The sequence below is a fragment of the Lycium ferocissimum genome, chromosome 12 (genome assembly GCF_029784015.1).
Source record: "Lycium ferocissimum isolate CSIRO_LF1 chromosome 12, AGI_CSIRO_Lferr_CH_V1, whole genome shotgun sequence".
Lineage (NCBI taxonomy): Eukaryota > Viridiplantae > Streptophyta > Magnoliopsida > Solanales > Solanaceae > Lycium > Lycium ferocissimum.
Window position 1 is genome coordinate 36,448,477 of NC_081353.1, and position 16,477 is coordinate 36,464,953.

General features: G+C 34.1%; 2 protein-coding genes across 4 annotated transcripts; both read left to right on the forward strand.

The window, feature by feature from the left end:
* The first annotated feature begins 151 nt into the window (after positions 1-151).
* On the forward strand, positions 152-3,977 carry LOC132040378 (signal recognition particle 9 kDa protein). 2 transcript variants are annotated; one of them, XM_059431011.1, is made up of 4 exons: positions 152-355; positions 465-533; positions 3,297-3,439; positions 3,638-3,977. In XM_059431011.1, the coding sequence occupies exons 1-4, from the start codon at positions 284-286 to the stop codon at positions 3,687-3,689; spliced, it is 336 nt and encodes a 111-aa protein (XP_059286994.1). In that variant the 5' UTR covers positions 152-283; the 3' UTR covers positions 3,690-3,977. The 2 variants fall into 2 exon arrangements, with proteins under 2 accessions (XP_059286994.1, XP_059286996.1); XM_059431013.1 differs by having other exon boundaries at positions 157-355; positions 3,297-3,390.
* Positions 3,978-5,825: 1,848 nt separating this feature from the next.
* LOC132038943 (protein CLT1, chloroplastic-like) lies at positions 5,826-15,948 on the forward strand. Of its 2 annotated transcripts, none has more exons than XM_059429448.1 (11): positions 5,826-6,161; positions 6,254-6,466; positions 11,331-11,476; positions 12,425-12,462; positions 13,018-13,133; positions 13,445-13,541; positions 13,648-13,683; positions 14,142-14,192; positions 14,271-14,394; positions 14,645-14,770; positions 15,180-15,948. In XM_059429448.1, the coding sequence occupies exons 1-11, from the start codon at positions 5,968-5,970 to the stop codon at positions 15,353-15,355; spliced, it is 1,317 nt and encodes a 438-aa protein (XP_059285431.1). In that variant the 5' UTR covers positions 5,826-5,967; the 3' UTR covers positions 15,356-15,948. The 2 variants fall into 2 exon arrangements, with proteins under 2 accessions (XP_059285431.1, XP_059285430.1); XM_059429447.1 differs by having other exon boundaries at positions 5,827-6,161; positions 6,245-6,466.
* Positions 15,949-16,477: the final 529 nt, after the last annotated feature.

A 16,477-nucleotide genomic window follows, 5' to 3' on the forward strand; every position in this document is an offset into this window, starting at 1 on the left:
AAAACTATCATCATATTTCGTAAATATTTCTCCTTAAAATGTATATATACGTAGTTTTCCCCGAAAAAAAAAAAACAGGCTTGAAAGCCAGCCCACAGGCCGATGCGGGTGGAGACCCGGTTTTATCGAGGCCCATTAACATTCCCTTTGCTCAAAGCGACTCCCAAACTACTTTTGAAACACCAAACAAAAACCCCCAAAGCAGCAAAATCGAAAACCTCTTGATTACGTTATATATATAGATATATATATATATCTGATACAGAGTGAAGAAGAAAAAAAAATGGTGTATATCACTTCATGGGATGATTTTGTTGAGAGATCCGTACAGTTATTTCGCTCCGATCCCGAGAAAGTAATTAATTTTTGTTCAACTCCGCTAATTATATAGTATCATCATTTAATTTGTTATTTTAATGTATGAATTAATGTAACTGATGGTAGTAATTTTGTTGGTTGTTTAGACTCGGTATGTGATGAAATACAGACATTCTGATGGTAAATTGGTTCTCAAGGTCACCGATGATAAAGAGGTATAACATTTTTTTATTTTTTATTTTTAATGTTTGTGTGAATTTTAGCTATAGTTTCAATCTTTGCATTACCCCGTCCATCGCAAATTATTTGGCACCTTTCGTTTATCGAGAGTCAATTTGACTAATCTGTGAAGCTAAATTAGATTAGATCAACTCAATATTTTAAACTTAAAATTTAGATATTAAGAAAGTACACGAGCAATACTATAAGTTGCAATTCTTCTCATGTCTATGTGATGAAAAAAAAAATACAGTGGTCAAAATCAAAGTTCACATAGTTTGAATTTCGAACAGAGAAAAATGCCACATAAATTGAGATAGAGGGAGTGTAATTTAGTGCAAATTTTTGGGTTGCTTTTGTTGTTGTTGTTATTGTTGTTGTTGTTGTTGTTGTTGTTGTTCTCTCTTGAATCCTACTGGGGTGTGTGGAAAAAATACAATGCTGTACGAGATTGGCAGTACAGTGATTTTGTGTAAAGTATTGATTAGCTTCTCTTAAGTTTTGATTATCGAAATCGACATGTTTCATATTTGCGGGATTGAATTGATGCAATTGAAGATGCTATTTGTCATAGTGAGACATGTGATGTAATAATGATTAGAGCAAGCATACAATGTTCCTTTTTGTGTGTGAAATAAAAACAACTGAGTGAAGATGGTCATGTTTGAGGCTCTAATTGACATGTATTTAAGGGTCATATTCTATCAAGAGACTGATCAAATACTATCACTATTATATTTGTATAATATGGGTCTACCGTCTAAGATGTGCTTGAATGGAGCAATGTATGTAGTCAGTAAATACTCATATAACCGACCCTAACTTACTTGGGAGTTGGGACTGAGACATAGTTGTTATTCTTGTTTCATGTGGAAGCAAGATTGCTTAAAACCTGGTTGGCTGAGATGTTTGTCTGTTTTGTAGTAGGTTTTTAGTATGCTGCTTAGGCTTTATAGATATGAGTGCCTTGGGACTCCATATTGGAAGTTGAACTCTTTTGCATATATGAAGATATCAGATCATACATGATGGCATATTTTGAGTTAGTTGCTTGTGAATGTGCAAAGTAGCAAGTTGAAGATTCTTGTATGTGCAAATTAGTAAATCCATATGCACCATTTTCTTTTCTCCTAATCATTTTGGACTCATAATGACGTAGTCATTTTACAATTTCTCTTGTGGTATAGTTAATTTTCTGATGTTAAAATTCGTACAGCTATAACCTCGATAAGATTGAATTCGAAGAGATTCAGTGTAGGGAAGGAGTCAAAGTGACAGAATCAGACCATAACACTACTTAGTTGGGAAGTAAATGGAAGGAGTTAAAGTGACAGAATCAGATGAGAACACTACTTAGTTGGGATAAATGGAAAGAAATTATTAAGAGGAAAGCTAGTTAAGTTTGATGGGAAGAAAATACTTTTCTATCCATTATGACCAAGCATGGTGGAACCAACTAGTTTAACACCTAAAGAAGAACATGCTTTTATGCACTGATGCCAACAGTTAGAAAGCATTCCTAGAAAAGCTTTTAAGGTCTAAAAGGTGGAGTCCTTTGCGATCCTTCGACATTATCTTCTTTTGGCAGACTGAAATTTTAGTGTATCAAGGCCAAGTAGCCAAAATTTTATAGTTACCGGGATAATATATATATATATATATATATATATATATATATTTTTTTTTTTTTTTTTTCTTTTTTATTGTTCTTCCTTATCATTTTTTTTTTTACTGTTCTTCCTTATCAATTTACTGTTCTTAAATGGATGGTATCACTGGCAGACCATATTCCGTTTTATTTACAATAACATGGACCTTTCTCTTTCTTATTTCTAAAGCTTATCATGTATATGATTTTGTTTGGATGTTCTTGAATTTGATTCTTCTGGTCAAAGGGCAAAGAGGGAAAATTGTGAAAGATGTAGTAAGCACTAGAAAGTACAAGTTAACATTTTAAGGCGAAGAGAAGGGAAGGTGTGTGGTGGAGTCAAAGGGTAGAGACAGACAGGGTGATCTGTTTTGTCAGGTGACCTGTGAATTACAGTTTTGTGATTACCAGGGGGTGGCTTGTAAGCTTATTTCTGTGAAGCTTACTAGGAGAGGTTGCATATATGGCCTAGCAAAATTTTTGATCTTCAAATCACAAATTTAGTATTGTCCAGATGTTTTTTTGGAAATCTCTTCTAGGCTTCATATTCAGCAGACGGCACATTTAAGATCTTTGATGCAGTACCTGCCATGCATTTCCACTCTCTCATATTCTTTTATGGTTAAACTCTCCCGATGATTATGCTTTTATAACTGAGATGTCCACTTCGAAACTAGATGGATATGGTCAGTCCCTTTTACCCTTCTCCACCTTTTTTTTTTTGGCTGGTTGGGGTTAGGCATTACCCTTCTCCACTTGAATATCAAACTTAGTTCACATCAGGACTCGAACTCTCAACGTGGCACTACCAGACATCTTGCACTGTGCTACCTCTGCCATTGTTTCAAAGCGCTGGACCCATTAGCTATGCAAATGTTTTTGTTTCTTTATGGTGTTGAATTAGAGTTGTTATCGGTCTTTGCATCAAATGTTTGGGTTCCTTTTGTTGTCTCTTGAATGAAAAGAGGGACATTTGCTGCTCCATTATGTGATATTTCCCTTTTATGCATCTGGTATCTCATAGATGTATCCCATGCTTGGTGTAAGCTAGTCAAGGAATTCTCCATATGAGTTGCCTTGTCCTGATGGTTTGTTTTTTGAATTTTGCTAGTGTCTCAAGTTCAAGACTGACCAAGCCCAGGATGCCAAGAAGATGGAGAAGCTTAACAACATTTTTTTCACCTTGATGGCTCGTGGTCCAGAGGGTATTGCACAATCAAACTTTCCTCACAAGTACCTTTTTGTATTGTATAAGTAACGTCCAATGACGATCTGATCTTTTTTGTTGAGTCTGTCTCTCTTTTATTCTCTTTTTTGTCCCCCTTTTGGAAACTCAGGCATGATTCTATGTTTTCGTGTATTGATTCCTAAGCAGTTCTATTTGATACTTGCGTAGTTGCATCTCGCCATGTTCCTCTCATCGTAACGTTTTGTTATTTCGTTTTACTGCAGCGGATATATCAGAAGTGGGTGGCAAAGAACAAACCGAAGCACAGGCACCTAAGAAGGGTAGAGGAAGGAAACAATAATTTTTCAATGATGGGTTTATGCAACTCTCTTACTGCTGTGAAGATATTTTTGAAACCTGCAAGGAATTTTTTCTCTCCAACTTTTTTTGTACTATTAGTGGAGCACATCTTTTTGCTTTTTGAAGATAGTTCTTTTCCTGATTGGTTTCTTCATCTAACTCGCAAGCTCTGGTATCTTAGCTTCTTTATCTTTGCAGAGTTAAACTTGACAATGATTAATTAGACTAGACAAATGTTATCCTAGTAGTCATTTTATTGTTTCCCATCCAGTGTCCGTTATCTGCTTTTGACCCTCTGGGTTCACGCTGGAAAGCCCTACTTTGGGGGTAAAAGCTCTTTTAGAGCGATTTTATTCTCAGGTTTGAACTCGAAATTTCTTTTTAAGGATGAAGGGGTAGTTAACGTCTCGCAGAAGTGATATCCATTTTATATTCTCTCAACTTCTATCGGGTTTTGTCACTTTGAACTAGCTAAAAGAATGTGAAACAACAAAAGCGTTACTCCAAAAGTCCTGAGGATTTATCGTCTTTTATAAGTTTTAAATTACCCTTTCTCTTTGTTCCTAGTCACTATATTGCCTTTTCATGGTGGGGGACCTTCTCTGATGATTTAAGACAACCTATAAAGTGTAATTATTCTGCATAAAATATTTGGGGTTAGTGAAGGAGGACCATTAAATATTAAAAGCCAACGAGATTCTCCTAAAAGCAATGGCCAAAGGCTGCGTCAACTTTAAATAATGACAGTTTTTTTTGCTGAATCCGATGTATTTAGCTAAAAATGAAATAAGTAGATATTTTTATCTTTTTGGAAGTCAATATTGTCACCTAAATTCTTAATTCACATTTACTTATTTGTACAGAATACGTGGGAAATATTAACGTAAGTACTTATTTTCAGGAGCAGAGATAAAATTTGAAATTTATGAGTTTCAGATTTTAATTTTTTTAAGTTATTGAATTCAATTAATCACTTATACACATTCAATGGATCTCTTAAGATAAATATAAGATTTAGAGCAAAATTGCCGAGCTCAGTTGAATTCGTAAACTATTCACCAAGCGTGTAAATTATAAGAGGGCAAGAGATCTCATTTCCTTTGCTCATTTACTTTGTTTATATGTGATAAAGATAATTCTTATTTTAGAAACTTAAATACACTTCTACTTGATGTGCACCGCAATTTTACGTACCTATACCTATATCTGAAACGCACTTATACTTGTATACGACACTCACTATAGTGAGGTGACATTTCTGTAAAATTGAATGGTTTAAAATTAAATTGAAAATCGAATGCATGAGCAAAAAGAACAAGAGAAGAAAAGTTCATTAAGAACTTCCCTCTTTGAAAGTTTGGAAGTAAAATAAAATGCGTACGTATGCGATGATGGGGATTGACTAAAATTAAAACTGCATTCAAATTCTCATTTTTAAATATGTTTCCTTCGTTGTAATTTCCAAAAACAAATAGAAGACCTGTACTTTTATTTCCTATTTTGTCCCTATCTGTCTTTTGGTCGTAATCATACTGTATGTGTGACTTTTGTCCATCATCCTTTGACGCTTCTTCTTCAAAAAATTCTTATTACTCCCTCCGTTTCAATTTATATGAACCCATTTGACTGAACACGATATTTAAGAAAGAGAGAAGACTTTTGAAACTTGTGGTTCAAAATAAGCCTTGAAAATTTGTGTGGCTGTATATCATTCATACAGTGAATTTGTTTCCAAATTAGGAAGAAGGTCATTTATATTGGCACGGATTAAAAAAAAATAAGTTCAAATAAATTAAAACAGAGGGAGTATTATTTAACTGAATATTCAATTGTATAACCTCACCATGTAATTTCTTGTTCCAAATAGGTAGAACGAGCGGCAAATTTTATTCAATAGATGGAAAGATGACATTTTGAGTCATTTTTTATTTTTTTTCCCATTAAATTATATGTGTTCTTTTTCAAATTCTTTTATCAATATGTTTCCTTCGTTGTAATTTCCAAAAACATAAAACAAAATGAGATAATTTTATTTCCCATTTTGTCCTTATCTGTCTCTCCATCGTAATAATACATCACACGTTACAAAAAACACACACACACACGCACCTTATATATATAGTGTTTGTGTGATTTTTAAGTTTTGTCTATTAGAGCTTCTTCTCAAAATTCTTCTTATTATTATTAACTGAAACAAAAATCGTATTTTTGCAGTGATAATTTAATTACTATACAATTAAATCAGGCTCTTACCATGTCGCTTTGTACTCGCCGGATAATCACCGGCGAATTGTCTGCGCCGGCGGTAACACGTCATTTTCCGGTAACAAAACTGACAGCTGTCCGGTCACCGGATTATCTCTCCTCAATATCTCGTCATCAAAAACCGAAATCAATAACGACGAGATTTTACGTAATTGAGGAAGCAGAATTCCGCCACAGAGTCAGGTTAATAAAGTCATGAAATTCTTCGTTTTATATTTTTTTATAAAAAATGAATTTATCTGAATCAATGTATGATTTTCTTTTAGTTTTTCTAGGGGCGATGGCGAATGGAGGAGGAGGTGTGCAGTGGGAGATCAAGTGGTGGAGATTAATGAGAGAAGGAAAAGTAGTAGTGATCGGACGGTGGAGGTGGCGGTTGCAGCGACAGCTACGGTGGTGCTAGGTGTAGGGAATCGTGTGCTTTATAAGTTGGCATTAGTTCCTTTGAAGAACTATCCTTTTTTTCTCGCTCAACTCGCCACTTTCGGGTACTTTCTTTTTTACTTCTAAAATTTATATTTTCACAACTGTCTCTTCCTGTTTTTTACATTTGATGAGCTGGTAAAAAATAGGGCTGGGTTTTTCGGTCAATTAAGGGGTCGTTTGGTAGCGTAATATCACGCAGATATTAGTAATGTAGTAGTTAGTTATGCAGGATTTAGTTATGCATAAATTATTTTTTTTAGATGTTGGTTTGTTATATGTATTTGTTATAATGTAGGTATTAGTTATGCATGACACGTAATTTTTAATGCTGAAAATAAAATCTTGACGGGTGAGGGGTAAATATAGCTAGTTTTAATAAGTCGGGTAAATATAGCTCTAAAGTATGACTGTAGGGGTATATTTGTTGAAAAGTATAACGGAATGCAAATATAGCTTATTTTCGATAGTAAAGGGACAAATATGACCCTTTTCATTTTCATTATGAATATTTTTACGGTAGATATTTTTCTTACTATGATGTGTTGTTTCATATGTTTTGTTTATCTTACTATTTTGCTGTTGTCATTTTTCTTTTAATCCTGTTTTGATTACATTACTTTAGAGCCAAGGCTTTATCGGGAACAACCTCTTTAACCGAGAAAGGTAGGATAATGACTATGTATATCCTACCCTCCCCAAACTCCATTTGTAGAATTACACTGAGTATGTTATTGTTTATGGAACTTATTTACCTGTATCGAATTTTCACGCCAAATCAATTCTATTTATCAAAATTAAGTAATTTAATAAAATAGCAAATATGAATAGATTAACCAGGGTTATGTTACATAAATCTATATAAAAATATATGACATGCATTTATGAGTCTGATGTAAACACGCGGTGCATAAATATTTATCATATTGCTATAATATTGATTATCAATTTTTGGAAGGTAAAATGAGGGGTTAGAAAATAGAATTATTGATTTTGTGCTATTTTTTTGGTTTTATTATTGGAAACGGAAGAGACTCCGTGAATAGTGTAAAGCAACGATCTATTTGCTATTCTCTCAGTTCCATTTTACTTGTCACCTTTAGTTTACGTTTAATTTAAGAAAATATTAATTAAAAAGATAATTTAATTAAATATCCTTAATTATATTTAATTTCAATTTAATACACTACTTCTTGCTTTCACCACATTAATCGCTTTCCACGTTTATTATAGAGAGAGATAAAATTAAAAATAGAAAGTCATTAGTAGCTAGAAGTATTTTGGAATTATTTTCATAAACATGACAAGTAAAACAGAATGGAGAGAATAATTAACTTGGTCAATGATTTAATAATGAAAGAAAACTGCACTTAAAAGTTTTAATAAAAGATAAGACAAAAATAGAAAATATATCAAGCGGCAAGGTACATTCGGTAAAACATACTCAATCTTTCCTGTTCCTATAATTAAGTTAATTGAACTTTGATTAACATTTAAAATTTATGGTTTTTCAACTTTATGGTTTTGCAGTTTTGGTATGAGAATTTTTTGTCATTTTCAGGTAAATTAAGAACATCTAGATTTTACATGTTTAAAAATGAAGTCTATTATATTTTCATAAATTTGTTTTTCTTAGTAATTCGCAAATTGTAAATCCACATTTTGTGATGTGTGCCCTTAGCTGAAAGACAAAAGTTCCTTTACAAAAAAAAAATAATAATAAAAAAAAAAATGTGAGAATGAAAAGTCACGTGAGAAAGTTCCAAGATCACGTGATATTTGTCAATTGATATGATGTCTGTCTTACAAAATGTCAAGGGTAATAAAGTCATTTTAAGTAACTGCCTTTTTATGTCAGTGTCAGTCCTTGTCAGGCTGTTCCAATAGATGAGGGCAATAGAGTAATTCTCAATGTTGATAATGCACACTGGTGATTCACAATGAAAGAATAATAGTAGTACTTTGCAGAGTCTCTTTCAATTCATCACTTTCCCTACACAGAATGGATTCTTTTGACTGCACATTGGACCCACTGGACAATTTACCATAGTTTTCTAGTGAATCTAATGATGCATGATCAATTATTGGGGTTGTAGGTTTATTATTTTAGCATAGGTAGAATGTTACCATCAAAGCCAAAAGCTATATGGCTGATAGCATGGGTGCTGACTTTCGACTTTATTTCTTAATCAAGCTCAATTGTTAGAATAAAAAACTCATCATTTGCCAAAATTATAGATGATGACAAGGGCACAATTTTATTTCTTAACCAAGTTCATCAAGCAACTACCATGTTTGACCATGACCCAACCCAGAGATGATCTATAAACCGTCCCTAACGAGCGATCGGCTCATGCGATGACCAGCCCATTACCTGGCCCTCGCCTTGGGCAGGATGTTGGTATTACCGTGCAATTCCCCCAACACCTGCCATACGTAGCATGTTGTCTTACCAATCATGCTAAAAGCTATAACTCATAGCAAAAGCGTCGTCGAGGCCTCTCCATAGGCAGGATATTGGCGTTACACAACACAAAGGTCGTTAGAGAATTGCTGTAGGCAGGGGCGGAGCTAGCTTATATCCAGGGGGTTCAGAACCCCCTCGGCGAAAAATTACAGTGTATTTTCAAACTTAAAATTATTTTATTTTGTATATATAGTAGGTGTTGAACCCCCTGACTTCTTCGTATATTTACCTTTTAGAATTTTTGAACCCCCTGGATGAAAATCCTGGCTCCGCCACTGGCTCTAGGTTGTAGTTTTGCATCCCATGTGTGACATATCTACATTTGTTCCTTTTTCTTTTTTAAAATTCGTTGAGAATGAAGATGTTTTAATGGTAAACATCTATCATGTCAGGAATTTGATTCATGTGGAGAATAAGTGAGAAACCATTGTTAATCTCTGTGGTAGGATTAAAGAAGTGGCTCTAATTTGCTATAGTTTAAAGGAAAAATATTAAGTATTATACATAGAACAAGTATTACATTATGATTATTCTATATATACAATGTCACTGAAAAAATGCTCCAGCAGGGTGATTTTGTTTTATGTTGTTTGTGATAATGAGTTGATTGATGATATATGATGAAGGGAGTAACTTTATTATGCAATTTATTAGGGGAGATTGAATTGCGTGCCCTGTAACTGTTTTGCTTGGTTTCCATATTTGGTTCAAAGAATGCTTTAAATGAGATGAACCAGAAATAGCAGAACTGTTATAAATGTCACATTGGTCCTGATGAACTAGTTATTTAGTTAACTTTAGCCACATAAGTTCAATTTTAAGTCAACTTTAGGCAGTATTGAAAGTGCAACTGGAACTCTTTGATGTTGTAAACTTATTATTAAAGTTATTGTAAATATTCCAGTATCACTTAATTCACATCTGTGTTACTCGGACTCTTCAAAAATGTCGACGGGTGCATGCCGGATCCTCCAAAAGTAATGCAATTTTGGAGGATCCGACACGGGGCTACAACATTTTGGAGAGTCCGAGCAACATGGATTCACATTACTAAAGACATAAAAAAGCAGTTCATGTGCATTATTGTACTTTTTAATAGTTTATTGTTTCTGCATATGCCATCAAACAAGAGTGGTTAAGGAGTATCTGCATTTTTGCTAGTATAATATACTTTCTTTGTATGTGTCTGATTCTCCTAGTGTGGAGACTAGGTTTAGCATTAACTGTCAAGAGTTTTCTTTTCTATTCTAATACTAGCTATTTATAGTATTCACTTAGTTTTAGATCTACTAGCTTTTCTGTCCTATTTTACCATGTGCTCCCAAACTAGATCCAAGCTTTTCTACTCATGGCACCAGGGGCGGATCCAGCATGTTATGTGTGGGTTCAGGAAACCCAGTAGATTTTTCTCAAACTCTATATATGTATTAAAATATTCAAAAAATATCTACTCCCTCTGTCCCAATTTATGTGGCACAGTTTGGATATCAAGAGTCAAACAGTTTAATTTTGAGCGTGAATTCGGCCATGGAATCGTCAAGTTTTTTGAAATAAATTTTACATATTTGGAAATGACGTAAAAAGTACTATAAGTCAAAATGATTGTAATTTAAAATATTTAAAAGCTATATGAAAAAATTACGGTCAAAGAAACACTTGTTCGAAACTCGAAGTCTGAAAGGTGCCACATAAATCGGGACGGAGGGAGTAAAAATATTTGATTATGAACCCATTTATTAATGAATATTAACTTAAGTCATTTTAGGACCCATAATCTTCAAATCTTGGATCCGTCTTTGCTCATCTTTCCTTGATTATGTCGGGCTCTTCTTGCACTGCCAGTATCGTGGTAATGTGTTTGTGAATCGTTAAGATGGTTAACCTTTGCCTTTTAACATAAAATGGCATTGATACGTCACCAGTAGTCTCCTAACAATGAGTTGAAGGGATAATGATATAGGTGAAAATAGAAACGGTGCAACTCATTCTCATCTAAAAAGGTGTATTAATATGTCATAAGTAGCTTCCATACAATGAGCTTATTCCATAAAAAGGTGAAATGTGTAACGGATATGAGAACTAAAGTTACTTATCTTCCCTAAATCTGTCATATTTTGGACACAAAGCATTTTGTCTAATATAGGGAAGATAGTATGTTTTAGTATGTCTGTGTGAATATCCATCTAACAAATAACAATAAGAAAGTGCAAATTTCTTTTTTTGGCGCGGGATATGCTGAATTCCTGAGTACAATGCATCTATAATAAAAATTATTAGACACATTTGTTACTGATTAATATTTTTTCTTTAGCTTTTTTTTAATTCATATGTTCCAAAATCAAGCAGTGGATATCTTTAGAGAAATATGTATTCAGATTCAACAGTAAAGAAGTTGTTTATTTCCAATTGTTTTGTTTAATGGTTGGAATAACTTAATTGCTTCTTCTGTCTCCTTTCACCAGATATGTACTCGTATACTTCTCTATATTATATCTTCGGTATCATGCTGGCAAGGTTACTAATGAAATGCTTTCCCTTCCAAAAATTCCATTTGTTGCTGTTGGTCTATTAGAGGCTCTTGCTGCTGCATCCGGCATGGCAGCTGGAGGTAATACAAATTTTATACTGAATCCCATTACTAGAATGTCCAAGATATGTTTTTTAAGTATTTTCCTAATTTCTTTACTCAGATTAGATGTTTCTTGCCGGATTTGGTTATCCTCTTTGTCAACTATCATGTTCATCAAACCATTATCTCTTCATGTCCTATATTTACTGCTAACAAACTAGATGTGTGTCACCTGCATTATGTACTGCTACAGAAAACTAGAGAAGAGGAGATGGAAATTTGTCAATATTTGAAATAAAATCCAAAGCAAAAAGAAGGGATACTCAGCAGCTTATAATGAATAAGAATGTGACACCAGAGCAGCGATTTAATTTACATAACTAATTGCATGTCAAGCAACAGTATTGACCTGTTTATGAAATGAAAAACTTGCATCAAAGGCTTTAAATTTTCTGATTGAGTAATAAATTAAAGTGAATAGATCCATGACCTAAATTACCTTTGTCTTGAGCCATTGCATTCTCTTGATTTCTAGAGCGTAAGACCGTATCTTCTATTTAAAGAAGATAAAATTGGTATGAGTTTAATATTTCTATGTCTATGCTGTTTGGATCTTAGGAATCTGAAAAGGAAAGTGATATCTGTATGAATTGAAGATGCTATGAAACACAATCCTCTAAGTAGATTATGTTTATTCGAAGTGTTTATTGCAAAGGAGCACCATAATTAGTTGCAGACATCTAAAAACATTTCATTGCTTACAAAATACAAAGAGTCACTTTGACAAGACTTCAACAAGTTGGTCTTGATATGCCAATTTGTTGAGATCTTGTATCATTTTTTTATTTAGTCAATGGACTCATCTATTTGAAATTTGTTTCTTGCACTTCTGTTCATTTAATAAAATCTTGAACATGGGAATTTATATAACTTTGTCAATTTTTTATTCTTTACTTAATCCTCTTTTATTATTCTCCTCCCAAACAGCAATTCTTTCCGGGGCCACAATTCCAATACTCTCGCAGGTAATTTGAAATTTGTTTCTTTCAGCTTTTTTTATGAACTTCTGAGAGCATTTACTGATAGTGATCCATATGATGTCAGGTCTTTAGGAAATCAATCCATCAGTTCAAGTGCGTATGTCTGTTGGTAGAAAACTAGGAAGCTTACCTTTAAATTTGATTGCATGACCAAACACTTAGAAGATACGGAAACAAAAATCAAAAATAGGGAGCAAGAACTAATATAGGAGTGGCTAGTTAGTAGCAAACATAGAACAAAATGGAAGCAAAAGATCCACAGATGTTTGTCAGGAATCTTTTTAGTTTGTTTTGAGATTTGTATGTCGATAGAAAATGTAGAGAACTTCTAGTATTGGGAGATAGACAAAAGACAAATCACTGAGTATTGAAATGAAACGGTCCAAATGGAGCCGAATGAATATTGAGGACCCCAGATATTTTGGGATTGAGGCATAGTCCTTGTTGTTGTCTTACTGACATGCTTGTAGACTTACTAAAGCTTCCTTCAACAAGTAAATTGAATTTGTTATTTAACTCGGCTATCTATTGATCTTGCAGAGCTTTCTTGTCTGGCAACTTCTCCTGTCTTTTATTTTCCTTGGGAGAAGATATAGCCTCAACCAGTTGTTTGGGTGCTTTCTCGTGGCAGTTGGTGTTATTGTAACTGTAGCAAGGTTTGTGACACAATTCTGTCTATAGTGTTTTGTGATTACCTCACTAGCAGTTTGAAAATTTTGTTCAAGTTGCTGGAAGTTTCTTAACTTTTTAAGATCTGAAGCCTCATCGTTCATTTAGTTTGTGGTGATAATTCTTCCTAAAACGGACGATGGTGCTCCTCTTGGATAAATGAAAGATTTGAAGTGATAATCTACTCCCAACAAAAGTCATCCTCTTTGGAAAATCTTGAGAAAATCCTAGTTTTTAATTAGGTTTAAACAAGAAACTATACTTCCAAGTGTTGGCTCAATTTCCTGATAATTTGCAGTGGATCTAGTGCTGGTTCATTGATGGAAGCTGGTGTATTTTGGAGTCTTTTGATGATAGTTTCCTTTTTGTTCCAAGCTGCAGATACTGTCTTGAAGGTTAATACCTTCCCTCTTGTTTCCTCTTTTCTTATTCCAATAGAGTTTTTGAGGTTTCATCATTGCAGTAGGATTTACCTGGAGGATTCATTTTCCTTATATGCAGGAAGTAATATTCTTGGATGCTGCTCAAAGGCTGAAGGTAGGCTTTGTTTCTACTACTTGATTTAGCTGTTAAAAGTCAGAAGACTATAATCTGAATAAGAAGTTTTTATTTGTTTAGAACAGTCCTTTTGGAGTAGATGGTAGTATTATGGTGAACATATTCTAATTTTCCTAGACAGATCTATTGCTGCCTAGAATGCTCAATCAAGTGGTAGTTGGACAAGTTACTCATTATAAGTCGGATTAGGATGAGAGCATAATTTCATTAACATTACTAATATCGTCCGTATCACAAAGTGACTCACATAAGAGAAAGTATTAAATATATTTATCGAAAGACAAAGAAAGAGGAAAATTGTTCTGCTACTAGAATGAGTTGTACCAAGACTTGAACGTCTTTAGCAACTTTGCCTATGTATGTTTAACTTTGTTCTGTTATTGCTTGACATACTACGATCTGATGGTAGTTGTCCTAATTTACCATGGTATAAGCAGAGAGGTACCGTTGATCTGTTTGTCGTGAACTCCTATGGATCTGCTTTCCAGGTAGGCATCTTATACTGTTCTATCCACTGTATTCTTTTCTTTGAATGAACTACTGAAACTGGTTCAATTCTTTTGCAGGCAGTTTTTATATGCCTTCTCCTCCCATTTTTGTCCAAGTTATGGGGTGTTCCATTTACTCAACTGCCCAACTATCTTAGAGACGGTGCTGCATGCTTTTTGAATATCGGCACATTATCCGGTGGTAAGTAGTGGTATAGTTTGAGTTCAGCTTCATCTATGGAATTATGTGATTTCATCAATGATGCTCGTAAGTGTCAATAACTAGCTAATTTTTGATGATGCAAAGAAGGAGAAGCATGATTGAATTACTTGGATTATTTCACATTTTCTGTACCATTTCTCATATTAATATGTGTTAAGAAAATGAACCGTGGACTTCACTCGAAGCAAAAGCTAGATCATGAGTTTGTTTCTTTCTCTTCTTGTTCTAGGGTGTGATGGTGCACCACTTTTACCGCTGCTGTTTATCATTGTCAACATGGGTTTCAATATATCATTGTTACATCTTCTTAAGATCTCTTCTGCTGTGGTATCTTGTCTCGCGTCTACAGTTTCAGGTATTTTATTGACACTAGCAGATTTATAGTCTGTTTGGCCAACCTTCCAAATTTGTTTATCTCGAAAAGTGTTTTTCGTTAAATGTGTTTTTCGGAGAAGTACTTTTCGAGAATAGCAATTTGTGTTTGGCTAATTAATTTGAAAAGTACTTTCACCAATATTAGAGCATCAGTTTGTGCTTAGCAAAGGTCCCAATGGAAAAACTATTTTCAGCTATTACTCAAAAGCACTTATTTTCCCCCTAAAAACTTGGCCAAACACCTCAACTCTATAGAATATTGCATTTCTCTTTTCCCAAAAGCTTGGCCAAATAGGCTATCAGTCCCATTTTATTGCAGTTGAACCTCCTTCTTTCTAGATGAGTATCTAGCTGTTAACCTTAATTGCCTTTGATTCTTTTCTTTGCAGTACCAATATCAGTCTTTTTATTCACATTACCATTACCATATCTTGGCGTTGCATCCTCTCTTCCACCTGGTTTCATAGCAGGAGCCATCATCCTTGTCCTGGGAATGCTTGTTTATACTTGGAGACCATCATCAAGTAGCCTAAAAAATCAGGAAGTTGATTGCCACTGTACTTAACTTGTGTCCCTTGTCACGTTTGAGGGAGAAGAAGATACGATACTATCCTTCTAACTTCCCACAATAAGCAAACGAGGGATCAAGACGTGCATGGTCGATTGTGTTATAACCTCTCAAACCTCAGGAACACGGCGCTTGTGTTATAACTTCTCAAACCTCGTTTCTGAATCGTTATCGATCAGTGGAGGTTTGACAGGATTATTACTCGAATCCATTGCTCTTTTTTGAAATGCATGGAGTCTCTACCATTCATGTCCTTAGGAAGTTGGAAGTTATAAGGAAGAAATTTGTAGTTCCAATGCCAGAGTAAACTTGGTTCTTGTATATCTAACAGTGGAGAAGCCCGGTTTCGCCATAAGTTAATTGAACAGAACTAAAAAGGGGTATGAAAATCTGCTCCTGGTTTTTGGTTGTTTTGCTGTTGTAACATAAATTTTGTTTTTCTAGCCGCATTCTAGGGGTTCTGGCTAAGTTAAAAGTCAATTGATGACAAACTGTATATGGCTATTCTTTCAGAACTAACAAACAGGTGTTGTTAAGGCTCTCTTCAAAGTTCGTTCTTGGACATTATTCATTTTGCTGGTTTGAGACTATTCACAATATTATTTTGTGGAAGACAACTTTTATCATAATATTGTGTAACATAATTGACATTTAGAATTTTAACTTACAAGTTCTTTTGCAAAATGTTTAGAATTTTAAAAATGTTTCCAATTTGCTTGGATGGTGGAAGGTCTCTTTGATCACATGCTATGATAATTATGAGTTACAACGTTTGAGAAATACAAACACATAGGCATCGGTGTTTACTTTTTTAATCAATGGGGAAAACACCGGGCCAAAAACCCAACACAATAATCTTTAGGTGGGTTAATAATCTATTTATTTATTAACGTAACTTCTTTTAACCAGCACAAATTTAACTGTATCTAACAACAACAATATACCCAATAAATTCATATAAAGTGGCATCTGGGAAGGGTAGAAAAGGACAAGCAATTCAGAGTAGTATGAAAAAGGAAATAACGAAAGCGAAAAAGATCATGATAGAGCCTAAAAGGAAGAAATAGCTACCACAATTATATAAGATAATCGAAGTATAATGAACAATAGATAGTATCA